This window comes from Leopardus geoffroyi, chromosome C2 (assembly GCF_018350155.1).
Source record: "Leopardus geoffroyi isolate Oge1 chromosome C2, O.geoffroyi_Oge1_pat1.0, whole genome shotgun sequence".
Classification (NCBI taxonomy): domain Eukaryota; kingdom Metazoa; phylum Chordata; class Mammalia; order Carnivora; family Felidae; genus Leopardus; species Leopardus geoffroyi.
This window is the reverse complement of record NC_059333.1, coordinates 1,498,044-1,524,270: the sequence shown is the minus strand read 5'-3', so window position 1 is coordinate 1,524,270 and position 26,227 is coordinate 1,498,044. Positions and strand designations below refer to the sequence as shown.

The following is a 26,227-nucleotide window of genomic DNA, read 5'->3' as shown; positions in this document are numbered from 1 at the left end:
TGAGGGGATTGGCCTGCCGTCCAGTGAGCCTCCCTTGGTGGGCGTCCCCTTCTTGCCCACCAACTGGTAGGACCAGGACGCCGTTGCACTACCCCAGAATCCTTGGGATGATCTGTGGCCGGAGAGTGTCACCCCTGCGGGGAATAAGGCGAGCCACCGTGTTCAGTGTGACTTCCCAGAGAAAAGAAGAAGAAAGCCACCTGGGAGGAGCAGTCGTGCTGAGTCCACAAAGATGCTTGCGCCCAACAGAGCTGTGTCTGGGAGCAGTGAGGGCGTCGTCGTCTGTAGACTTCAGGGGCGGACATCATGCCAGCATGTGCATCCGGGAGGAAAGCGCCGTGCCCAGGGGACGCATGCCCAGGGGACCCGGTGCTGGGGCCTGCAGCTGTGGCACACCCCTGCCTCCGGCTGCTGTGCTGCCCTTTGTTCCCTCAGTTAAGCATTGAAAAGAAGGGTGTCCTTAAGACAAAGGTAAAAGCAAAAACTAAGAAATGTTGATTAAACACCCTGAATTTAGGATGGCCACTATTCTTTTCCGTGGCCCCTCATCACTAAGCATTTGAAGAAAATATTGAAAAGTACAAGAATAATGGTCAGTTTTTGGTTTTTTTTTTTTTTTTGGAACTTGCTGTGATTCGGATGGTTGGTGCTAGTCCCACTCGATGGGGATGAATGTCCGAATGTCCTCTTCGTGCATTCTAGAATCTTTTTCTTCTCTAGGAAAACCATTTTCAAACAGGCTGTAACTTTGGGGCAACAGCGTGAGAGACAGAGTGCTGCGAGATGGAGCAGTCAAGCCCCCGGATCGAGCGGGTGGTGTTCACTGCGCGGTCCCGTGTGCGGAGGCCCACGGTGAGGGTTCCGAGCATGTCGTGTGTGAGTTTCCCTTCGGCCTTTAAAAATGATCAGTGTTCCACTTACATCAAATGGGCAAAGTTTTACAAGATATGAAACATAGTCTCTTACTATTATACAGTCTTAAGGTGCTCCAAATCACGTGTGTTGAATTTTTCCTAAGACTGGTATAATGTGAGCTTTTCCAAACTTAATGATGTGTTAGAACAGCGTAGCAGCGGGTTATGTGTTGGCCTCAGGAGTGATACGATCTCAGGGATCTTTCATGGCTTCCGAATGACCCACAGTCACTCCCTTCTCTGGGGCGGGTCACTGGCTGTTGACTGTGTGAGGCTCACGTAGATTGGCTGAGTCATCAGAAAATTGCGGTTTAAAAGGAATACTGTGCAATTTCAACATCACCCGGGACCTCCACAAAGCAGAGGCTGCTGGGACAGTCAGGCCCTGCACACCAGCCTTCCCGGGGCCCCAGCCAGTCCAGGTGGCTGCCGCTGTTGCCTTCTTTCCACTTGGGGCACAGCTGCTGAGTAAAACATTGTGGCAGGGGGGTGACACAGCATTCTCTTGCCCCCCCCCACCCCTCATTGTGTGACAGAGCCTCTGTCTTCCACATTAAAGGCTTTCTCATTGAATACTTACCTGTCTTAATTGTGATAACGCCCTTATCTGTGCCTAGCCCTCCTGCACCCCGTCTCATGACTGCTGTCACATGGGCAGCAGCTCTGAACTGTGCTGAGGTCTGAGGCTAGGATCCCCCATGTTTCCAGGATCAAAAACAGAACAGGATGTGGGGACCGTTTGTAGAAATGGAGACCCAGACCCATAGAGGTATGCTTCCTCTGAGTCCTGCTACAGAACAGGCCATCTATTCTGTGTAGAGTGAGGAGATGCAGCCGGTTGTGGGTGAAGCAGGCAGCACCCGAGAGAGCAGGTGGCTGTCACACCAGGCTTCTCCCTGGTCTCACCTTGCTGAGAGAGTGCCTACTCGTGAGGTGCCAAGCACTATGACAACTCAAGACACAGGGTTGGATGGAATTTACTCGTCTATCCACCCATCTACCCGTTCATTCATCCACCCATCCATCTCTCGTCCATCCATCAACCCATCTGCTTTTCCATCCACCCATCTACCCATTCCTTATTTATCTACCCATCCGTCATCCATCCACCTGCCTATTTATCCATCCATCCACCCATCTACAGCTCTACCCATTCACTCGTTCATGTACCCATCCATCATCCATCTACTAATCCATCCATCCTTCCACCCATCTACCTATACATCGTTCATCTGCCTGTCCATCATCCACCCATCTACCCATCTTCCCATCCATCCATCCGACAGTACCCATTAGAGCCTTTGGTGTGCTGGCACCAGGGGTTTGGGCATACACAGGACGGGCAGGTGTAGGTGATAGGGTGGCAGTGGCAGAAGGACTGCCCCAACTCTCAGGCTCGGGATTTGCTCTGGAATGAGCCACCTCAAGTACCATTCGGTGGACGAGGAGGGTGGATTTGTGTGATGCACTCTGCTCTGCTCTGTGTGTTGGGGAGGAGGGGATGGCTCTTCCCCAGTCTCTGGCAGGAATCGACGTCGCCTGTCTTCCAGGAGAAGGGCCCACGCGCAGACAGTTGCTGAGCCCTGCACCCCACCGGTGAACAACAGCAGAAGATAGAAGGCCTAGGTTTTCTAGAACCTGTTGTGACAGATGTATGTGCATTTCGTGGCTTTCATGCTGAGGGGCTTCCCGGCACAGGTGGGGACCCTGCTTGCTTGGGAGGAGCTCCTTCAGCCAGAGGGGACGCTTTAGAGAAAGTCAGAGACGCTCCAGGTCGACAGTCGAAATCGTAAAGCAAACCTGTAGAGTAAGGTTTGTGAAGTTGTTCTGGAAATAGTATGAAAATTGGCTCAAATCTGAACACTGCCTGTTCCTAGTGTAATTATTAGTGTTCACATTGAAAATATCGTTCACGTCGGCTTCTTTTCCTGATTGCAGAAAATACAGTGTGTTTTTCAGATAAGTGAGATTTTAATTAGGTTGTGTTAAGTAGAGCAAATAGAGACTGCGTTGCAAATGCGTTGCTAGCGTGCATCCATTTTGAAGGACAAAGCGTGGTTATAACAACAATGCTCTGTGAAGGCTTTTCTTCCACCATAGTCGATTCTGAGCTGGTGACGTTTTGTTGTTCTGGAATCAGGCTTCAACAACGCGTGTGCGTTTGCTCAGGCATGCCATGCTGGGGAGCAGGGGAGGCCGCAAAGGAGAGCGAGCACGGCGGTCCGTGCACGTGCACGTGCGAGCACAGGCGGGCAGTGCGAGGGGAGAGGGCCAGAGGGCATGACCGCGTGAGGCGCAACCCCAGTGTTCTGAGACAGAGCCGGCCCCTGCCGTCCGTCACCCGTGGCTTCAGGCTTCTTTTTGTTCTTTGCCAGAAGGTTCAGGAGTCATGCAGGGGGTCGCCCCCGTGCCGGTCCAGCAGAGGAGGGTGGGCGAGAACACAGAGCGGCACACAGGCGGCTGCGTGGCCAGGCCTGGAGGCACAGCGCGCGCGACGAAGAACGCAGCGCCTCCCCAGGGAGAGAGCCCTGCGTCTTTGCCCACCACGTCATGTGGCGCATCCTGGGCAGGCGGCCTGGGAGCCTCGTGACGGATACCCCCAGCTGGAGTATGCACCCTGCCCTCGTGTGGGGCCTCTTACACCCCAAGTCTGGGGGGATCGCTGGCTCCATCCCGGGGGTTCTCGCTCATCCTCTGGAGCCCCTTCTGCGGTGGCCGTGGGACAGTGCGGGAGAGAGCCGGCGGCCATCCGAGGGGTTTGTGGGGACCTCGTAAACCACAGAATTTCATCTCAGGCAGACTCGTTTCTGTGTGTTTGCTAGGTATAAAACAGACACGTTTAGAATAGTATGTGCAATGGTGCTGATCGAGTGGAATGATGCCTCAGATTTGCAGATTGCCTCAGTGCTCAGACTCCTTTGGTCCCCTGGTACCAGCGATGTCCGTCTACGGAGGCTCCTGGCGAGTTGGGGGGCCTGCCCCAAGGTCACCGTGTGGCCCTCCCTCACTGTGCCCCGGGTAGCCACATCCCGCTGGCTTGTCGTCTGCCTGGCAGGTTTTAGTTCTGCGCGTGGTTCGGCCACTTGCAACGTCTCTCTGAGCTCCGACGTCGTGCGGGTCTGCAAGGCATCCGGTATTCGCCGTTACACCTGCGGGACGTGTGCAGCTCTGTCAGGGGCTGCAGCACAGGGGACTGTGGAGACCGAGCCCACCGGCCTCAGACGGGGGTCTGCGACTTCCCAGCCCGCTTTCAGAGTCTGCAAAGTAAGGCATGTGTAGGACGGTGGCTCAGAATGAAAACTCCATTTTCGTCATTACGGAAGCAATGCTTATTGTGAGAAATCAGAGATACAGGCGCAAAATTAACTTCATGAAAAAGGAAAAGTGATCATTCTTTTTTTTTAGCTTTTAACAACGTTTTATTTATTTTTGAGAGAGACAGAGAGCAAGCAGGGGGAGGGGCAAAGAGAGAGGGAGACACAGAATCCTGAGCAGGCTCCAGGCTCTGAGCTGTCAGGCACAGAGCCTGACGTGGGGCTCGAACTCACAGACTGTGAGATCGTGACCTGAGCCGAAGTCTGACGCTTAACCGACTGAGCCACCCAGGTGCCCTGCAAAGGTCATAATTCTTTTAGCGAAACCTTTGAATCTAAGCAGTCTTCATAGTTTCGTCCAGTTGTTAGGACTGGAATCAGAGTTCGAAAGTTAGTGGCAGTTCAGTCTTCGTGTTGTGTTATTATGGTGGGAGCCCAGTAGTGCCGACTCGTGCTTCGGGCCTTCCCGGCGTCCCCCTGGGAGGTGAGCACACACTCGAAGACCCCCACCCCACCACGGTGCTAGCTGCTCAGAGCCCTCCTGCTCGGTGGGGTTTGCCTGGAGCACCTCCTACAGCCCCCTGCTCTCTCCCACCCGGTCCTGCTGAACCTTGGGGTGGTTTTACCCCCTCCCAGACACCAGCATGGAGAAGGCCAGTCAGGCCAGGTGTTCCCGCAGGAGGCATGGCCTTGGCCTTCGTGGAGGCCACTCATTTCTGTTCACCGTACGGGGACCCTTCCCTGTACTCAGCCAACCTGTGACTTTAATGCTCTCTGACAGTTTGACAACTGACATCTTTCTTTGCTTACTGACAAAGAGGTACAACTAAGAAGCTTATCAAAGCCCATTTACATTTATTCTTTTATAAGTTTTGTTCCTGTTTGTGTACCATTTTTTAAATTGGGTGTTTGTGTTTGTATTATTGACTATAAAGGCTATTGAAAGATCGCCTGAGGAGACGTGGCTCCTATGTCCAGGTGGGCTGGCACAGGGAGGTCACTGAGTCCGTCCCACCCCCTACTCCCACCACTCCCTCCCTCAGGGTCATCTAGAAGGTGCTGCCTTCTGACAGGGGCGCTCCAGGGCCCCTGGATGTGCAGGGAGATGCACGGCCATTTATCCAGGGGACTCGGCAGAGCTGATGGAAGAAGTCAGCCTTTCCTGGAGGTGCTCTCCCTCTGGCACCTGCCATCACACCCGTGGCCCTCCGGGTGTGGATCAGGGGCTGGGTGAGGACTGGGCCTCAGGCTGTGTGAGCCCCAAAGCAAGTTGTCTTTGTGTTTTGTGTTTGTGGGCACACCAGTCGGCCCATTCTCCTGCTCCGACTTGGTGCTGCGTGTGGCCCCGTGCGGTTCTGGGCTTCATTTCTTCGTGACCATGACCATGCCCGGCTGTGCGAGGTGCTGACTGCGAGTGACTCAGTCCTGGCTGCTCTGTTCTGTGCAGCCAGCCCAGTGCTCAGCTTAGTGAGCTGGTTACGTGTAAGGGGGCGGTTCCAGGGCTCACGTGTCTAGAACACTGGTTTACTGAAAATCTTCCTAGATAGGATTTTAACTCATAATATAACTGGCTTTTATATAAGTAAGATGCACTTTTGTTGGCTGATTGTTTGCATGCGATGCCCCACCTGACTCTGGTTTCTTATCCTCTAATGTAGTCATTGTGCTGTCGAGTGCAGAGTTCACAGATCACACATGCAAGCGTACTGCTTGGAGGCGAACTTGAGACTTGACTTTGAAAATATATTTCTTTAAGAATTACTTTAATGCTGGGGCTCCTGGGTGGCTCAGTCGGTTAAGCATTTGACTCTTGATTTCAGCTCAGGTCCTGATCTCACAGTTTGTGAGTTCAAGCCCCACGTTGGGCTCTGCACTGGCAGTGCAGAGCCTGCTTGGGATTCTCTCTCCCTCTCTCTCTCTCTGCCTCTCCTCTGCTCATACTCTCCCCTCTCTCTCAAAATAAATATATAAACCAAAAAAAAATTTTTTTTTGAAAATCTTAAAAAAAAAGAATGACTCTAAGTCCCTGGAAAGTATGAATAAGCAGCCTTTCTACTGTGTGCTGTGGAATTTATAGTGTGGACACAATCAATCCCCTGCACTTGTCTGCTGTTGTCTCAGTATCTCTGCTTCAATTACTGTCTGTCTCTTGTTGTGTCAAGTGAGCCTGGAGATCTGATTTACCAAAAACAGCCTCAGGCGATGGGACGCGGGGAAGCGTCTGTGCTGGCCTGCTCCGCGCGGTGGTGGTGAATGGCCGATACCCGCGGTGCTGGGACCGGGCCACATGCTGTGAGCGTTACTGACCAGAGAGACCCGGAGCCCCGAGAGCCTTGCAGGAGGCCTCCTGGCTAGAAATTGAACCGGGCTCGCTGGGACCATCACACCAGCACCCCCCTCCACCTGCTATAGCCGTCCTGCAGGCCACACATAAGTGCATCAGGCTTCCAGTGGAGTGTGACCTTGAACAAGGCCCTTATGACCCATGTAGGAGGAGAGTAATAATCATAGATACTGGGAAAACATTTCTTAATCATGAGTTGTACTCAGAAGATAACCTTTCACGTTGGTAGGAACCAGATCACAGCTGCTTTGTTTACAACTATTTCTGATTTAAGGACTCAAGAGGAAAGTTAGTACTTAACTTTAGACACGTTTTCGAGAAAGCTGCTAATAGAGATACAAGCAGGAGTCAAGATGTGATTAGTTGGGGTCACTGCAGACAGGACGCCCCCATCTTGCACACCAGGAGGCACAGAGGATCAGCTCTGAGGCCTGCTGGGAAGGGCAGGGGGGTCCGGCCAGAGAGGAGCGCTCAGGGGGATGGGTGCTGGGACTGGTTCTGGGGGAGCAGTGGGCCTTCTGGAGCAGTGGGGCAGCCGCAGCCTTGGCCCGGGGCCTTCTGGGAGCAGTGGGGCGGCCGCAACGGTGGTCCGGGGCCTTCTGGGAGCAGTGGGGAGGCTGCAGCAATGGCCTGGGGCCTTCTGGGAGCAGTGTGGTGGCCTCAGCGGTGGTCCGGGGCCTTCTGGAGCAGTGGGGCAGCCGCAGCCTTGGCCCAGGGCCTTCTGGGAGCAGTGGGGCGGCCGCAGCGGTGGTCCGGGGCCTTCTGGGAGCAGTGGGGAGGCTGCAGCAATGGCCTGGGGCCTTCTGGGAGCAGTGTGGTGGCCTCAGCGGTGGTCCGGGGCCTTCTGGAGCAGTGGGGCAGCCGCAGCCTTGGCCCAGGGCCTTCTGGGAGCAGTGTCGTGGCCTCAGCGGTGGCCCGGGGCCTTCTGGGCACGTAGCATCTATGGCTCCAGTGGTCACAAGCCTGGGAGCCTGCCGTGGTGGGGCTCACGTGCAAGCCTGTGCTGGGGGAGAAGTCACACGTGTTTGGGGTGCTCTGTTGGCCATGTCAGGAGAACCCTAGAGAGCAGGTTTGCATCCTTGGGTGGAAGCAAGTGACTAGAAGCATGTTGGAAATCTGGGGCTCTCGTCTTTGCCAAGGCCGTCTCCGTGCTCGCCCTCTGCTTTGGGCTCGTGTGCTTGCTGCTGGCCGGCTCCTCGGCGGGGTGCCCAGTGTGGGAACTTCTCTGGTCGCTGTCTCCCCATGCCGCCGTGCTGAATGCGGCCCGGCTCAGCGGCTGGGGGCTTTGTGTTCTCTAATAAGGTCCTGGTTGTTAACAGTAGCTCGTCTGTTTTTGGACAAGTTGACATCTAGTTGGCACGTTTTAGTAAAAGTTATAAATTAGGAAAAATTGATAAAATCCTGTGTCTTTCCTTCTGGCAAAGACCAGCACATGGCCCTCATTAGAGCAGCAGACACGGAGCGGATGGAACCCGAGAGGAGCCAGCACGTCGTGCTCCCGTCCAGTAGGCCGCCGGCCATCTGGGGTGTTTGTGGTCTCAGAGCAAAGTGCAGCCTCTTTAGGGGAAACAGCTGTAGCAGCAGGTTAAGCCCCTGGGACGGGGCAGGCGCTGGAGGTGGGGACTCCTGACCAGCTGCGGGGCTCGGCTAGGTTGAGCTGCGGTGAGCCCCGTGTATCTGACACAAAGGCAGGGCTCTGGAGAAGGAGCTGGACGTGGGAGAGCTCGGGGTCGCTCGTCGGGCCCATCCTCACAGGCGGGTGCTGGGCATGTAGAGGCCAGGAGGCCGAGGTGCCTGGCCTCACAGCCTAGTGGGGAGGCAGGCTGCACATCACAGGCCTCGGTGAGGGGAGGGAGGTGAAGAGTGACACTCTGGGTTAGGACAGTGGCAGATCCTCTCCCAGGTGGTGGCCTGTGAGGAGGTGCAGCCTGCAGTGATCTGGGGGAAAAGCAGGGCAGGTCTGGTGACCCGAGATCACGCGGCTCCGTGTGGAAAAGCAGCTGGCAGGGTGCTGAGGATGCCCCTGGGATGGGCGTGGTGAGGAGGGCCCAGGGCGTCCCCCTGTACGGGGAGAGGTGGCCCCCTGGCTCCAGCAGGCGGTGGGGGAGCCTGTGGGTGTGGGTCCGAGTGCTGCAGGACTTCCTGGTGACCTTTATGAGACACCCTGCTGCGGAGTGGGGGCGATGTCCGATTCCAGGGGCAGACAGCGGCCGCGTCACAGGGAGGATGCGCGGGGCCCCGGCTCGAGATGCCCGGTGCACGGGACGGGGCAGAGGTGGGGAGGCTGGGATGTGTGGTGCTTACTTCGGGAGAAGAGCTGGCGGGGGGTGGGGGGGGGGAGGAGAGAGAACCCGGGTGGCTGGAGGTGCCAGGCTTGAACACCGGCTGCATGTGCGCAGGGCAGGTAAGACTGCAGAGGGGACACATTCACCCACGTTTGCATTGGTGCGATCACTACCAAGCCTGCAGCCGATCCAGAAGACGCCAGGGTCTCCTGTGCGCCAGGCCTCGCGGGGCCCTCCCGCCTCCCCCGCAGCACTGCCCCTGCACCCTCTGCCCCCAGGGGCCATCTGTGCCCTCAGCATTAACGGGACGGGGGACTTTGCCCTCAGTGACAGGGCTGCAGCTCCTGTCATTTGTCCGATGGCAAAGGGGGTCACTGTCGTGTTTGTCCTCCTGACATGTCTGCCGTGTGTGTGCTCTTCTGATTCGGTAAATTCCCCTTCTCTTCGGTGTTCCCCTGCTGACATGATGAGTGCTGTTATGCATCGCTGCGCCTTTTTTTAAAAAAATTAAGACTTCGTGTTTTTAGAGCAGATTTTGATTCACAGCAGAATTGAGGAGAAGCGCAGATTAACCGCCCCCCCCCCCACCCCGCCAAACACCACCTCCTGCATTACCAACACCCACCACCTCAACGGTGTGCCTCTTACGGTGGACAGCCTGCACTGGCACGTCCACACCTGATCTTACGATGTTGGCTACTATCTGTGGGTTTGCTCGATTGTGTGATAACACGTGTCCACCATTGTAGTATCACAGAGCTTGTTTTCACTGCCCTAAAAATCTCCGCATTCTACCCATTTATCCACACCACCCCCACCACCCCTGGCAACCCCTGACCTTGCTGTTGTCTCCATGGTCCCGCCTTTTCCAGAACGTCGCACAGATAGAATCGTACAGGATGCGGCCTTTTCAGATTGGCTGCTGTCACTTAGTGAGATGCACCCGCGGACCCTCCGTGTCTTCGTGGCGTGGCGGCCCGCTCCTTCTTAGCGCCGAATACCATCCCGTCATCTGGACGCACCCGTGTGTTTGCCCATCACCTCCCGAAGGGCACCTTGGTGGCTTCCAAGGTCTGGCAGTTATGAATAAAGCTGCCGGAAACATCCGCCTGCGGGTTGTTGTGTGGACGTGAACGTTCACCTCCTCTGGGTAGACCTCGAGGAGCACGACCGCTGGGTCGTATGGTCAGAGCGTGTTCGGTTTTGTAAGAAACCGGCAAACCTTCCTCCGCGGCGGCTGCCCCTCTCTGCTTTCCCGCCAGCAGTGAGGGAGCGCTCCTTCTGCTCCGCGTCCCCGCCAGCGATCCGTGTTGTCGGTGTTCCGGGTTGGGGCCGTTCTCACGGGTGCACGGTGACGTCGTTGTCGTTTTCATTTTCTTTCTTTTTTTTTTAATATGAGATTTATTGTCGAATTGGTTTCCATACAACACCCAGTGCTCATCCCCACAGGTGCCCTCCTCATTTTCATTTCCCTGATGACGTGTGACGTCTGTATGTCTTCTCTGGTGAGGTGTCTCTTCGGGTCTTTGGCCTACTTTTTAATCGGGTTGTCCGTTTTCTTATTGCTGAGTTTTAAGTGTTTGTGTATTTTGGATATACCTTCTTTTATCAGATATACGTGTTGCAAATATTTCTCCCAGTCTCTGGCTTGTCTGCTCATCTCTTACCAGTGTCTTTCGCAGAACAGAGATGTCTGCATAAGTCCAGCTTATATAACTGATAAGTCCAGCTTATCAGTTAGGTTGTACCTTTGGTGTTGTATCTAAAAAGTCGTCCCCCCGTCCAAGGTCCCCGAGGATTTCTCCTGTATCATCCTCCAGGCGTTCGATAGTTTTGCATTCTACGTTTGGGTCTGCGACCCGTTGTGAGTGAACTGTTGTGAAGAGTGTAAGGTCTGCGTCCAGATTCCCCTTCGAGCGCCCCTCGTGGAAGAGACTCTTTGCCCCCTTGATTGCCTTTGCTCCTTTGTCAGGGATCCGTCGGCTGTCTCCGTGTGGCTCTCTTTCTGGGTTCTCCGTTCTGTCCCGCGGATCGATTTGTGTGTCCTTTCTCCACCACCACACTGTCTTCATCACTGTAGCTTTACAGCGAGTCCTGAAGCCAGTAGTGTCGGTCCTCCAACTTTGTTCTTTTTCAACATTGTGTTGGCTATTCTGGGTGTTTTGTCTGTCTATAAACTTTAGAATCGGTTTGTCAATAGCCACAAAATGACTTGCTGGGGTTTTGATGGGGATCACATTCAGTCTACAGACAGACCAAGTTGGGAAGAACTGACATCTTCACAGTATTGAGTCTTCCTATCCATGAACATGGAATTTCTCTGCATTAATTTAGGTCTTTGATTTTGTTAGAGTTTTATAGTTTTCCTCATATAGGTCTTGTACATATTGTTAGGTTTATACCTAAATGTTTTATTTTTTGGGGGTGCTAATGTAAACAGTATTTTATTTTTTATTTCAAATTCCATATATTTATTGCTGGTATCTGGGAAAGCAATTGACTTTGGTATGTTAACCTGTTATACTGCAACCTAGCTATAATTACTTATTAGTTCAAGGAGGGTTTTTGTTGTTGTTGTTGATTGCTGTGCTTATTATAATTATTCCAAGTTGCATTTCATTAGAAAAAACGTTTGTAGCAGTAATGCATGAACTGTATTTCCTATGCACAGCCTGCCATATCTTGTTCAATGCATGCAGAATCTGAAGGGTAATTGAACATGCATTACTTGGATGGTTGCCTAGAAAAAGAAATATTTTATTGTAAATGTTATAAATTGAATGTTTCAGATACTTCAGTGATAGTGTTTTGTTTGTCTAATAGTGAAAGCAAAATACAAATCATGAAATTTATTCTCTAAACATACATGATTAAGTTGTTGAATTTCAGGTTACTTTCCTTCAAATGATTTAAGAATTTTATATTTCGGTTACCTTTGGTACATAATCCAATCATCATTTAATATTTTTGCTACAGTTATAAAATTAATCTAGACTTTAGCACGTTGCTTGATTTATAGTAAAGAATCAACACCAATAACCTCCATTTTAACACTTCTCTTCTTAAAAACTTGCAGTGTATGGCTGTTAAAAATAAAACCCAGGGGCGCCTGGGTGGCGCAGTCGGTTAAGCGTCCGACTTCAGCCAGGTCACGATCTCGCGGTCTGGGAGTTCGAGCCCCGCGTCAGGCTCTGGGCTGATGGCTCAGAGCCTGGAGCCTGTTTCCGATTCTGTGTCTCCCTCTCTCTCTGACCCTCCCCCGTTCATGCTCTGTCTCTCTCTGTCCCAAAAATAAATAAACGTTGAAAAAAAAAATTAAAAAAAAAAAAATAAAACCCATAACAACCACAAGTAATATGTAAAACTTTTCTTAAAACCATTCTGTTTTGAGAATAAAAATGGATAAAATCCAGTAATAATTGCTAGTAATTTTAACCAAGTTTACTGCTTGTCTTAAACATTTTTTTTAAATCTATACATTTTTAGTGAATTCCTAAAGATAGTATAGCAGTACAATAGAGAATATTCCTGTTCCGGCACATCTTTAGTATAAGTAAGCCATGTTCTTTATATTTATTCCAGAATATCTTTTTTCCCAAAGGGAGGGGAGGGCATGAAGAGGTAGGAACATGCCCAGCTTCCCTCTCCCTGGTGGAGAGATAAGGGTACTGTCAGAAGACAAGAGGAACGTTCTTTTTACACACATGTTGTATACTTCGTGTTACAACATGTGCATCTACAAAGGTACAATAATACAGCAGATAACGGTCCGCCACCCGCCACCTGAGAAATAAAACATAGCGGGTTGAATCGTGCCATTTGAAGTCAGTTCTTGCATGCGGTCACCCCATGTCCAGTCCCGTTTGTTAGGAAGTACTCGTTACTGACTCGGGGCACCACGTTGTCCGCGCAGTGAGTTCTGGGGTGTGCATGTTGTGACCCTGGACTTGGCCGCCATCACACCGATGGGTCGTCTGCGAACCATGCATGCTGTTTTGGGCGTTGACACCGCACTGTGTCCGGTCTGGGAGGTCTGGCCCTGCCTCATCGCCTCCCTAGTTAGTGTTTGTGGCTGTTCGGACTTGTTCATTTCTCCACATAAGCTTTAGAACCAGCTGGCCTAGTTCTGTTCCAATTCTAACTGGAATGCGGTTACACTTAAATCCAGGTCCTTTGATGGCAACTTGAGTGGTCTTTTCATACCTTGGTGCCCCCCAAGCCTAGCTTAGTTCCTACTGCTGCAGGGGCATTCCGAAAAAGGAGGAAATTATTTAAACACTGCTGTCAAATAAAGCTTTTCTCTACTTGGCCGTTCCTGGAATTGTGTTCCGTATGGGATTTTTGTGGAGCTTTCATTCTTAATGTGTTTGTAGTCCAGGCCAGAAGTGCTTTGCAGAATGAAAGGAAAATGGTTGCGTGAAATGCCCTGAAGTGCTTGGATTTATTATTTTGCTTTGTTTTATAACCTTTGGTGTAAGAGTTGGCATTTGTAGAAGCTGAAAGTGTTGACTTCTGCTCTGCAGGGGATTTTTGGCTGCCATTCTTAATGTGCATGTACCACACGCCCCCGGGCACAGCCTGATCATTTTCTACTGTGAGACATTTCCCATGTCCCTTTTTTAGGGTTTTAATATGTAAGAGCAGGCGAGCAAGGTGAGCTCTACAGGTCAGGTGAGCCCCGTTCCAGCCCGGCACCATTGCGCTCGGACGCACCGTCATTACTGTTGCAAGGGGGACTTTCATCGTCCCAGACCTCCAGGGGAGCCCTCCACGGACCGGGGGTTGCTTCATTGTGTAGTGTGCCTTCTGCTTACTCCTAATTTAACTTCTTATCTTGAGATCACGTAGATCCACACGTAGCCGTAAGAAAGGACACGAGAGAGAGCCCATATTTGCTTTACAAAGTGCACCCTGCGATGAGGATGTTGACCTCCATACAGTCAAGATCCAGGACGTTCTTTTACCACATGGATCCCTCCTGTTGCCGTTTGGGGAGACCACACCCACAGCCTCCCCAAACCTCGATGACCGCTAACCTGTTCCCCATTTGTACAGTGTTCTCATTTCAAGAATGTTACGTATCAATGGAATATACGTGGGTCCATGCAGGGGCCACGAGATTGGTTTTTTCCAGTAAGCCCTATTCTCTGGCGATCCCTCTGGACTGTTGTGTATATCAATAGTTTGTTCCTTTTCATTGCCACGTAGTATTCCATGGTTTGGATGGGCCACATTTTATTTAATCATTCACCTGTTGAAGGGCGTCTGGGTTGTCCCCAGTTTGGGACTATTAGGAATCAAGTTGCTGTAAACACTCATGTTTATTACAAAAAATTTTTTTTTAGTAATCTCTTCACCTGACGTGGGGCTTGAACTCGTGAGTTCAAAAGTTGCACGCGTTAACAACCAAGCCAGTCAGGTGCCCCTGGACACAGTTTGTATGTGAACCGTGTCTTCATTTCTCTGGGATAAAATGCCCATGTTCAGTTTTTTTTTTTTTTTTTTAATTTTTTTTTTAACGTTTATTTATTTTTGAGACAGAGAGAAACAGAGCATGAATGGGGGAGGGGCAGAGAGAGAGAGGGAGACACAGAATCGGAAACAGGCTCCAGGCTCTGAGCCATCAGCCCAGAGCCTGACGCGGGGCTCGAACTCACGGACCGCGAGATCGTGACCTGAGCTGAAATCGGACGCTTAACCGACTGCGCCACCCAGGCGCCCCCATGTTCAGTTTTTAAGAAGCTGCCCAACTGCTCTCCAGAGTGGCCGCCCCGTGTTCCGGTCCCACCGGTCACGTACGAGGGATCTGGTTTGTCTGCGCCCGTGCCCGCGTGTGCAGTGGTCACCGTTTTGTACGTGAGCCGCTCTCATGGCTGTGTGGGGGTGCCTCATGTGGTTGAAGCTGCATTTCCCCGGGGCTGACGGTCGCGGACCCCGTGTCGTGTGCTTACTTGCCATCTCTCTCTCCACGTATATCGTCTATGATGATACTGGCTGTTCATGTCTCCTGTCCGTTTTCTGACGGGCTTGTTTTATCGTTTAGTTTTGAGAATCTCATGTGTGTTCTGTTTGGATACGTGGCTTTCAAACCTTTTCCCCCCATCTGTGGCCTGTCTTTGTGTCTTCTCAATAGGGTCTCAAGCAGGAGTGTTTCCTTTGGAGGAGCCCAGTTTGTCAGCGTTTCCTGTCACGGGTCGTGTATTGGGTGCCAGTCTGCAGGGTCTTTGCCTCATCCGAGACCCTGAGGGTTTTCTCCTGTGAATTCGTTGTTTCTCATTGAAGCCCCTGGTCCATTTTGAGTGGGTCCCATGCAGGGTGCAGACTTGGGTGCCCCAGGGCTCCGGCACCCTCTGTGGACAGCACCGTTCCTCCTCCACGGCCCCTCGCTGGCACTGTCGTCCACAGCGTGACCTGTTGGTCAGGCCTCTCGCTAGGTCCCTTGTTCTGCGCGTCTGTCCCTCACCGACTCCACGCCGGCCTGCTGACCGGTGCTGCTCAATCAGCCGCTAAAATCAGTTAGACTTACTCCTCGCTTCCTTCTTTTTGGTGACGGCCGCTTTAAAATCTTTTTCCAGGAATTGGAACATCTCTGGGTTGGCATTCTGTTGATTGTGTTTTTTAATTCAGTTAGAGATCTTTGTGGCTCTCTGTAGGATGAATGATTTTTGCTTTGAAACCTGGACGGATTATGTTCTAAGAGTCTTACTGGAGCTTCCTGTTTCTGCTGACTTTCTCTCACGCCGCTCTCTCTGTCAGGGAAGGGGGCCCCCCCTCCTCACTGCCGTGCGGGTCCAGGTTCCCCACAGGCCAACGCTGACAGTTCCCAGGTTGCCGCTCTTCCGTGGCCTCCACTGACGTTGCCAGGTGGAGGCGAGTCTTGACTCCCAGCTGGGCCTCCCCTGACACCCCCAGTGGGGATGAGATGGGCACCTTGGCAGGCTCCCCGAGTGTCAGCCCTGACTGTGCAGTGCAGGTGGGAGGGTGGGGTCCGGCCGGGGAGGGCGTTTCCTCCGTCAGTTGCCTGTCATGCTGGCGGGTGCCTGTCTTGGACCTTTGGCCACAGTCAGTTCTTGTTTGGTTCGTGTGTGTTGTCTCTGTCTGTCTCTCGGTGTTTCCAGGTTACCAGTGTCTTTGGCTCCCGGTCTGGGATAACGATGCAAAAAGCAGGCCCCGGGGGCTCCCTGCTGCACAGTTCCTTGGTCCCCAGCTCATCTGCGACCTGGTCTGTGACCTGGCCTGCCTTCTTCCCTCCCCCCAGAACCTTTCCGATGTTCGCTTTAGACATCATGTCCAGGAGAGTTGCTTGTACTGAGCTGGAGGAAAGGAAAGATGACCCCTGCTCCACTGGCCACTGTGCACATCCCTTCTGCTGTTTTGAAACCGGTGTTCAGCCAGTAAGAACAGAGTGCCCTGCGCGGGTGTGAGTGTGTGTCCAGAGTTAATAGTTGGGGTTCCTCTGACATGCCCTGTGACTGTGTGCTTTCCTGCAGGCCACCTGCCGGCCGTCTTCAGGGTGTGCCCCCGGCCTGCCCTCTCACTCGGGTTAGCCGTCACATACCCATCTTCCCAGTGAGTGACCCCTCAGAGCACCTGCGTTCCACCAAGGGCGAATTGTGGTTTACCCCGTGACGACCTCTTCCCTCCCACTTTGGACCTTGAGGAAGTTCCTCTCTATTAAAACTTTCCGTAAGGGAACGTTAAAGCACGTGCAAATTCAGAATTGCAAATGGAAGCCTTCGTGCCCATCAGCGGGCATCAGCACACCAGCACGACCCCTCTGTGCCACCCGGACACGTCTGCTGTTCCCTGCACTCGCACTGTGTGCTAGTTTATAGTAATAAACCCCAGATGTTACCATTTTGTGTGTAAGTACTTCAGAATATATCCCTAAAATTTAAGCACCATTTCCACCCCTGAAACAATTAATAATCCCTTAATCTGATCAGCTACTCAGGTGATATTTATATTTAAATTTCTCAATTGCAGAATCTACTTGATCCGTTTAGGTTTTATAGTATCTACCCTGTGCTTTGCACCAAATACATTTTCAGCAAATACATCATGAAGTAATTAATCAATACAAAATAGCAATGCTTTTGAAACTACGTGGAACACTTTCTTGAATAAAGGACTCTAAATAGAGGGCCCCCGGCGGCTCAGTCAGGGGGACAAGCAGGTCTTCACTTTGGGGTCGCGGGTTCGAGTCCCACGTGGGGGCAGAGATTACTTAAATCGATAAAATAAATAAAGGGTTCCAAATAGAAACCCATGTAACTTTTAGCAACAAATTTGCCAGTTATATGTTGGGATTCACCATTATTAACACGCGATTGTCATGAAAACACACATTTTAGATACCTGAGGGATATTTACGACACGTGTGCCTATTTCAGCACATTTTCGTTACCATTATCCTGAAAGCACCAGATTTGCCTTTTAGTGACTTACAGTGTAAGTTTTATTTCGGTTTTATTCTATACAAAGAGATTGTGGCCAGAACATTTGCAGTCTTTTCCTCGCTCGCCGTCTGATGGGGTCCTTTATTATGGATAATGCGTTCATACAGCCTTGCAGAGCACAGCCACAGTATTCAGGAAGACGGGGCTTTGAACTTGCTCGCAGTCGGAGAACCGGAGTAATTGTTCCTTGAGGGTGCCTGTGGTTTCTCCTGCCAACAAAGGAAGTCACAGGTGGCTAAGGGGCGAGGTCCGACTTGAACAGCTGTGTGTGCCCTTTAGTGGCACCCACACGAGGTGCTGTTCAGGACGAAGAAAAGAAGTGGGGGGAAATCCTGCAGTGACCCTGCTCCGGCCAGACCAGAGTGCTCTGGGCGGTGGTGACCATTGGCATGGCCAATGGCCAATGGCATGGGCTGGCGTGTGTGTGGCTCTGTTGTCTTCTGTTGTGACATGGAGTGTCTTCACTGCGTCCCATGGGAAGGCTGTCTCCGAGCCGTCCTCGTCCTCCCTGCCCTCCAGGGCCCCGTCCCCGGCACGGTCCGCCCCGCTCAGACGGCGCCTCCCTTGCCGTGTCTCCTTCCACCTCCGCCGTCCCTCCTGGCAGCGCGGCCCCGGCTGGCGGTCCTTTGGTGTCCTGGACCGTGCCAGAACGGTGGGCGCATCCCCACGTTCGGTGCTGGACGACAGAGTATCCCTCCTCGTGTGAAGGCTTCTCCTCTCACTTGTACCTCTGTCGCAGTGGTTCCCGCACAGCGGACTTACCCCCTGTACTCATGCGACGGGCACGCTCAAAGTCATTTTCTTGCTGTCTTTCAGACAGAAACCGTCTCCGCCAGTCAAGAGACCCTCACAAGCACTTTGCCATGGATGTAGAAGAAGAAGAAAACATGAGTAAGACCTGGGCCCATCATGTAGCGTCAAGTAGCTAATTCTCCGTTACCATCGTAGTGTTCTTGTAAATAGTTGTAATGAGACGAAATTGGGAAAAGTGATTTCCTTTCCTGCGAAATGGGCTGCTAACGGTGGCATGTTTTAACTTTCTGATGTGTTCCCTGCAGTAGGTGTTGGTACTTATGTGGGCATTTTCCTCACAGCCGTCTGTCTGGACCTTCCACTGCCATCGTTCTGGGACCGACACGTGTGTACTAGGAGGGAGAACACGTGTCTCTAGATGCACGTGCCTCACAGCTGCACGGGTTCATGCCATGTCACGGTGTGGGTCTCCTACCAGTGGCTGGGTTTTCATGTGTGCAAATCTAAGATACCCTTTGGGATTGATTGAAATACTTGGTCATTTGGGAGAATAGTAGCTAATTTTCCCCTGCAAAGACAGCGAATTCTCCCTGTGCTTTGAGGGAAGGGGGCTCCCACAAGCCTGCTGATTTTAAGTTTCCGAGACTTCGGCGAGCCTTTGGCCTGCTGTGGACCGGAGCTCACCATGGGGCCTGCTCTGTCTGCCACACTGTCCCGTCTGTGGAGCAGGGTGGCGAGCCTCAGGGGCACACAGCTCCCCCCACCCCCGGCCCCCCACAGTGGTGCTCTCTACCGAAAGAAGTTTGCGGAATGCACTCGTCCCTTCTGTTTTATGTTTAATCCCTGAGAGCAGTGCATTTGGATAAGGTTTAAAGGCTCCCACAGAAGTTGGGGCAATGACAGCGAAGACACCATTTTCTGATCTGCATCCTTACTTGCAGAGTCTGGTCGTGCCCAGGGAGGAGCAGGGCAGGCATGCACGCCGGGTGACTTCGTACCGAGACTGGTCACCGTGACTAGAACACCGCTCAGTACGTCTCCCTGCGACTTCTCCCAGGGCCGACCAGCTGAGGCCTTGGGCTTGGGCTTGCGGCCACTTAGGACCCGGAAGCTCAGCGGGCAGGGCACTCCCGCCTCCTGGGCCGCCGAGCTCTGCAGTGCTCTGGGCCTTGGTCGCACAAACCACACGGAGAACGTGCTCTTTGGCGGTTGCGAGTGTGGGAAAGCGCGACCGTGGCGCTGCCCTCCCCCGCTGCCTGCAGGGTGCTGTCTTCTGGCTGGTGTCCCCATCAGAGCCTACTCTTAAGACCTGTTTGGGGCGCAGCCTGTCTTTGCTCGTCAGCTCCACTCACCACGGCCACTGTTGCCCGGGCACTAGCCCCCCGTGAGGACCGTGTGAGCACGTGTCCCCCAAGCCTCCTTTTCTCGGGGCCGCGGGCTGTTGTCCGCCTGGCGTGGGTGGAGACTTCACGGCACGCGGATCCTGTGGTAACTCACCAAGATGAAGGATTCTTCTGGGTGATTTTCCTGAAGGGTGAATGCGGGTTCCGGTCTGGAGGTCTGTGGTGAGGTCCCACATTTCCTACCGTTTGAAAAGCAGCAAAGATTTTATTGGGTGGCGTTCACGTCCGTGAATTAACGTCGCGCCCACGTCTGCTCAGGAAGAGCTGTGATAGCAGGGTCTGTCTGTCTAATTCAGTGTGTGTTTCCTTTACACAGCAGCACCTCTGATAAGACGGGATACGAGCAGTGTCTGAGTGCTTCTGAAGCAAGTAACAACTTGGAATTTACGTGAACTCTATTATAGGAAGCGTATTTTTTTTTCTTTTACATCTCAAGATTGTTTGTCAATCCAATACTGATCATTTTTATCTCCTAAAGGACAGCCTTTGTTTCAGAGACAGTGAGTCTGTGATGGAACACACTTGCGCGTGTGTCTGCACGGCCTGATTTTCCATGTCGATAATCCTGTTTGGCAACAGCGTCAGGATGTATGCAGTCACCTGACGTGTGACGTTCTTGCCTATTCGTTCACCTAAATTCTGTCTTGCTCTGCCCTTTTTAACCTTTGTTTCCTTCGAGCACCGAAAGGAGTAACCTATCGAGCTTTTGCTGGAGGATGTTATAAATGAAAATTTAGTGTCCATTCCGTCAGCTTTGTCAACTGGGAGAAGTGGTGTGTGTGTCGGGAGTACTGGGGAGTATTTGACGTCTGCAGAGAGAGGTCAGCGGCCTCCCAACCTCCGCCTCCGTGCAGAGTCCGTTTCCCAGGGTCTGGGTTTAAGCCAGGGTTATTCTTTACATCCCAGCTGAGGGCCGGCCGCCCCAGAAGTTTGAGAACTTCCACTTTGGGGATTGGTGGCCGTCAGTCGGACTTTCTGTCCCATTTATCCTCCCGTGTCCACAGTGCTGTTTGCTTAGCGTCACGAGCATCTACTTCTAGATTATGTACCGTGACCCGAGGGCCGCCTTGTCAGGGCACTTGTAAATTGCTTACACGTGTAAAAATTATTTCGGTTACTAGCTACATCTTTGAGCGCTAACGAAAGGTCTTCCAATGCAGTCCCACTGACAGGGCCCCGGTCGTTACTCCTACGCTTCACGCGGCAGATGGCCTATGAAGATGAGCCGGGAAAACAGGGAATTGTTTCTTTCTCTCTTTTTAAAAAAAGCTTAATAAACTTACAGAGAAGAGTAAATGCCTTTTAATTCCCCGTTTTGAAGTTAAAATCATATTTATTTCGCCAAACTTAGAGAGTTTTAAAATTATCTTCATTAACTGCAAATAGAAACTACCTTTAAAAGGTGGGATAGGCAGCTTATCCCGTCAATCCGTCAAATATTTGTTTCTTAAAAAAAGACAAAATCGCTGCCTTTACTTAGAAAGTTAGGAAGTGGTGGCCTGTTTGCAGCTTCAGTTTTATGTCTTGTTATGTACTTTTTCCTATCGTGGAATATATTAAGGATTCAGAGATAAATCGATCCCTGTATGTCATGAAAAAATGTAAGCTAATACTAGAAGTGAGGCTGTATCCCTCAGTGATGACATGAGGAGTTTTCCCAGATTGATTCACGGACTAAATCCAACGACCGCACATAGTGATCGAATATTCTAACCCTGAAACACTAATTCCTTGTGAGTGCATCTTGTAAATCCTGGCCCTGCTCTGGGAGGTGCTGCGGTCCGGAGCCCGGTGTGGGCGCGGTCAGAGCAAGTGACATTGAAAAGGAGGAGAATGTGTGTCAATATGACATTGGACTTACTGAGGGAAGCTTTTTCAGGATTAATTTATCACCCCACACCCCGATAAGCTTGAGTAAAGCATCTCTAGGTGCTTCAGAATATTCTTGTAGAAAACAACTGTTTTAAAAATCCACCCTTGAACGCAAAAGCAGTCGGGGACAGTAGTCGCAGATGGCGTTGGCCATGAGTTAGCGAAACGTACAGTTGCCCGTCTTGGTGCAGGTGGCAGTTCTTGGGGTGAAGGTGCAGCCCTTGCACGTACGGCCAGAGGCAGAGTGAATAAGCACACATCACTTAACCAGTTACAAAGAGAGATAAAGGAATCTATAAATTTTGCATTTACAAGATCCTGCAACGAAGGCGTTGTAAGTTACTCTTTCTGGGCACCGCAGGTTCGAGCAGCACAGATGTTAAGGAAAGCTGCGGTCTGGACAGCGCGCCCCCCACGGACGGCAGCGCCCCCGGGCCTGGCGAGGGCGCCCCGCTCTCCAACGGGGGCGGTGGCGGCACCGGCCGGAAGCGGCCCCTGGAGGAGGGCAGCAATGGCCACGCCAAGTTCCGCCTGAAGAAGAGGAGGCGGCCGCCGGGGCCCGCGCTGCCCAAGAACGCCCTGATGCAGCTGAACGAGATCAAGCCCGGCCTGCAGTACGCGCTGCTGTCGCAGACGGGGCCGGTGCACGCGCCTCTGTTCGTCATGTCCGTCGAAGTGAACGGGCAGGTGTTCGAGGGCTCCGGCCCCACCAAGAAGAAGGCCAAGCTGCACGCCGCGGAGAAGGCCCTGCGCTCTTTCGTTCAGTTCCCCAACGCCTCCGAGGCCCACCTGGCCATGGGGAGGACCCTGTCCGCCAACACGGACTTCACGTCCGACCAGGCTGACTTCCCCGACACGCTCTTCAACGGCTTCGAGACCCCGGACAGGTCGGATGCGCCCTTCTACCTGGGCTCCAACGGGGACGACTCCTTTAGTTCCAGCGGGGACCTCAGCTTGGCCGCGTCCCCGGCACCCGCCGGCCTCGCGCAGCCTCCCCTGCCCGGCCCTCCGCCGTTCCCGCCGCCGAGCGGGAAGAACCCCGTGATGATCCTGAACGAGCTGCGGCCGGGGCTCAAGTACGACTTCCTGTCGGAGAGCGGGGAGAGCCACGCCAAGAGCTTTGTCATGTCTGTGGTGGTGGACGGCCAGTTCTTCGAGGGCTCGGGCCGGAACAAAAAGCTCGCCAAGGCCCGGGCTGCGCAGTCTGCTCTGGCGACCATTTTTAATTTGCACTTGGATCAAACACCGTCTCGCCAGCCCATCCCCAGCGAGGGCCTTCAGTTGCATTTACCGCAGGTGAGGAACTGTGGTGCTGCCGGAACGGTGGCCGTGTCTTGGCAGTGCTTTCAGACAGGGCTTCGCTCCTCCTTGTCGCTGTTGGCGCCCCGTCTGCGCGTCACCGGTAAGTCTGGCTCCAGGTGTCCCTGCCCTGCCCGCACCGGTTGTGCCGGGCAGCCCGTCCAGGGCCATCACACGCGGGCACGACCCACAAAACCCCGTCCCCCAGAGCAGTGCCTTTCGCGCCCTCCGGGCTGAGCCCTGCCCCACTCTGCACGGCAGCCTGTGGCTCCCTTCCCACGCGGTCCGCCTCTGTGGGGACCCGCGTCCCACAGCAGCCTGTGACCAGAGCACAGGGACCACATCCCAGCTCAGCGGTGCTCCCTGCAGAGTCTCACCGGAGAGTCCCGAGCACAGAAGCGAGGCTGCCCGCGTCCGGGTCAGGGCGGGTGTCCCGCAACTCTGACGGTCCCCAAGGCCGAGGGCCAGCCAGGCAGAGGGCAAACCGTAGCAGGGCTGTGAGCCTCTCAGAGGTGGGAGAAGGAAGGGGACCCTTTGGTGGCACTCCAGGGGCCCGGGAGTCCGTACCTGGGATCCGTGCGGGCTTCCCTCCTGCTGGGCTGGGGGTAGGTGGCCACACTTGCTTGGCCTAGGACGGCCCTCCCGCGTGGGACCCGGGTGGAGACAGGGTTTCAGGGCGGGCTCCTGGCTGACTCGAAAAGGGAAGAGAGGAGGGGGAAACTGCTGTCGCTGGCATCTCTGAGTCCTACGACTCTGATTACGTCCTGCTTCTCTTCTTGGAAACCCAGATGTTTTTTCTGGCCTAGTGTAAAAATTACTCTTTTAGAGAGAAAACCTGATGACTTTCTCTATTCCTTTTTGTCAAAGTATTACTGCTGAAGATAAAATCTGAACTGGTTTGATGGGAAAAAAATGGAGGGCTCCAATTGCCACATGGGACAACTTGCATCTGTCTCAGAAAAATCCAGGATGCAACAGCTTCCCACTTGTCTTTGGACACAGTCAGGGTAACCTCCCGAGATGGCCAGTAGTGCAAGGTTTTGGGAAAAGAAACTTTATTGTGCCTAAAGCAACCAAATGCGGCATCAGTATAAAGTAACCCATTCAGAATTTCTACTGGTCTTTTATGAACCAAAGAATCGCTTCCCCTCTTGACCCCTTGCTGACATTTTTCAGAAGATTCCACAAGCTGGCCCCCTAGAGAGGATGTATTTCGGGCTTCCGTGGCTCAGTGCGCTCCAGCTTGGGTGCAGATTAGCGTCTGAGGCCACCTGAGTCCTGTGGCGCCTGCTGTCGTGTTTGAGGCGAACCCCGTGAGCCCCAGATACCTGGGTTGGCTGCGGGCTGGCTGGCTGCCCCACGGCAGGGAGGAAGACACGGGTCCCTGTGGGCACTCGCACCCTGCTCCCCGGCCTGGCCCCATGCTTCTGCTCCACCGGGGGCGCCGGGGGGCCTCACTGGGGAGGGGCGTCTATGGGAATCCCGTGTGAGGGACAGGGTGGGGTGCTCTCAGCCCTGCCTGATGCCACTTGCCTGGAGTTCTTGCAGGCGCCCAGTGGTCGTCTCTGAACCTCTGGTCGGGGCCCAGGGGGCCTGCAGGCGTGGAGCTAGGTGTCCTGTCTCTGCTCACAGCGCCCCCACCGTGGTGTCTCTGGAGCCCCCTCGGGAGCTCAGGACATGCTCGTGCTTTCCTGGGAGGGCCTGGGGTGGCCTTCGCAGAATCAGCCCTTACAGCTTTATTTCTGGACTGTGTTGCCGTTGGCCCGGAGGTTTCCAGACGTACATCCTGGAACGGTGAGCATCCTCACTGCTTTCCTGGAGTAACCCTTGAGGGCGTTGGGCCGGCCCTCCCTGCTCGTAGGACTTTTCGCCTTCATCGTGTTCCTGGTGGTGGCCCAGGGTTTAAACCCAGAGATGCGGCCACAGCCCCTGTCAGTAGTGGATTTTGTTAACGCGGCACAACCAAGCGGCCAGCGCCACAGCCAGCCTTGGACCGGGGCCTCGCAGCTCCTGGGCGCTGCCTGGGGCCGTGGGGACACGGGTGTGTTTCGTGTGGCGCCCGACGTGCAGAGGGAGAGTCTCTTCCTTACTTGTAGGAATGAGACCGCAGTCTCTTTAAGGGGAAGAAAAACTGTCCGGGTGCCCCAAGTGCCTGCCTCTCACGAGTCCGTGTCACCGTAAGGGCCCGACCTGCACATCTCTGAGCTCCGTGGTTTAGAACTTTGCCAAACCTTCCATCAGACGCTTTTCTTTTCTCTGGCTTATGCTTAGCCTCTCTTAGGATTTGTTCTTTTATATAAGTTGGAACACGTGATCCTTACTCTGATAGCCTCACCACCGTGTGGCCTGCAGCCACGTGTGTGGTGTGGACCCTCCGCGTGGGACAGGAGGCGGGAGGGAGGGGGAGGCCTGCTGCCCTGCCCTGCGTCTTGTGCCCACGCCCACGCCTCTGGCTCGAGCGCAGTCTTCCTGGGCTCCCTGGTATTTTCCCGTGCAGCAGCAGGAGAGCTTTCATGGCAACTTTTGTTCTTCAGAATAAGTCGTCGTTCGGGATGCGGGACGTGTCTGTTCATCTGGGGAGTGTTTTCCTAGGGGCCAAGCCAGGACACTGGATCCGGCCGTTTGGTTGCCGAGACAGGTGTGGGTTCGGTGGGGACACGGCTCTTCACACATGCCCCCGTCAGGCGGCATCTCCCCAAACCCTGATACCCGAGATGAGTTGTGAGCCGTGAAAGTGGGACTGTGGCCACGCTCTGCCAGGTGTGTCTGCTTCTGAGCAGCGTCCTCCGGTGCAGGCTGTGGGCATGGAAACGTGCCAGGCGCCCTTCACCCCTTCCCTTGGAGAGTGCGGCTGCTGGTGCTGCCCGCGGCCGGTTGGGCCGAGTGAGAAACGCCTTGCCGGATGCTCGTGAGCGCTGGTTTCTGGGCAGGCAGGGAGGCTGGTTTCCACGTTGGAGAAACCGAGGCACGAGAAGCTGGCTGGCTGGCTGCCCCACGGCAGGGAGGAAGACAGGGGTCCCTGTGGGCACTCGCACCCTGCTCCCCGGCCTGGCCCCAGGTGCCTTGCGGGAACTGCCGTGGGGCTCGGGCTTCCACACACTGCCCCTGTCCTTGCCCTGACGTTCCCTGGCCCCGCCGGCCCTCCAGCCGATGGCAGCCCTTCCGTGTTGAGGGAGAGAAGCACTTTCGTTTCCTTCACAAGCCCTGATGCTCCCGGGAGTGTGGCCCCGGAGGCTGGGAGAGCCTGGTGCAGAGCAGAGGGCGTGCGGGGCAGGTGGCCCGGGGTGGCCTCGCTTCCCTCGTCTGAGGGGATCCCGGTGGACCAGACGGGGGGCACCGGTTCTGAACCGTCCTTGTCTGTGAGATCCGTTGAAGGAGTCCATCCAGAGCCTCGAAATCCTTGGACCTCTGTCTCCGGGGAGCGTTCTGAAGGGAAAGCACACAGACACACACACACGCTCACTCACACGCACTTGTTTGCCAGATTTCCCTGTGTGGTTTTCCAAAAGAGAAGCCGTCTGTGAGGCCACTCTGAAGGGACTGCCGTGTTGGTGTGCACAGGGCGGGTGCGGGCCGCGCCCCTG

At 53.7% G+C, this 26,227-nt stretch overlaps 1 protein-coding gene across 11 annotated transcripts in view; it reads left to right on the top strand.

The window, feature by feature from the left end:
* ADARB1 (adenosine deaminase RNA specific B1) overlaps positions 1-26,227 on the top strand; it is a 142,514-nt gene that overhangs the window by 73,477 nt on the left and 42,810 nt on the right. For 9 of the 11 annotated variants that reach the window (XR_006718150.1, XM_045501137.1, XM_045501135.1 and 6 more), the window contains 2 exons: positions 18,133-18,207; positions 21,706-22,640. Coding sequence is in view for 10 of the 11 variants with exons in the window: in XM_045501134.1 (XP_045357090.1) it covers positions 18,133-18,207; positions 21,706-22,640 (1,010 nt within the window). In the remaining variant the exon portion in view is untranslated. Of the gene's footprint in view, positions 1-18,132; positions 18,208-20,476; positions 20,554-21,658; positions 22,641-26,227 lie in introns of all 11 variants that reach the window. The other 2 variants (XM_045501132.1, XM_045501133.1) reach the window with 2 other exon arrangements.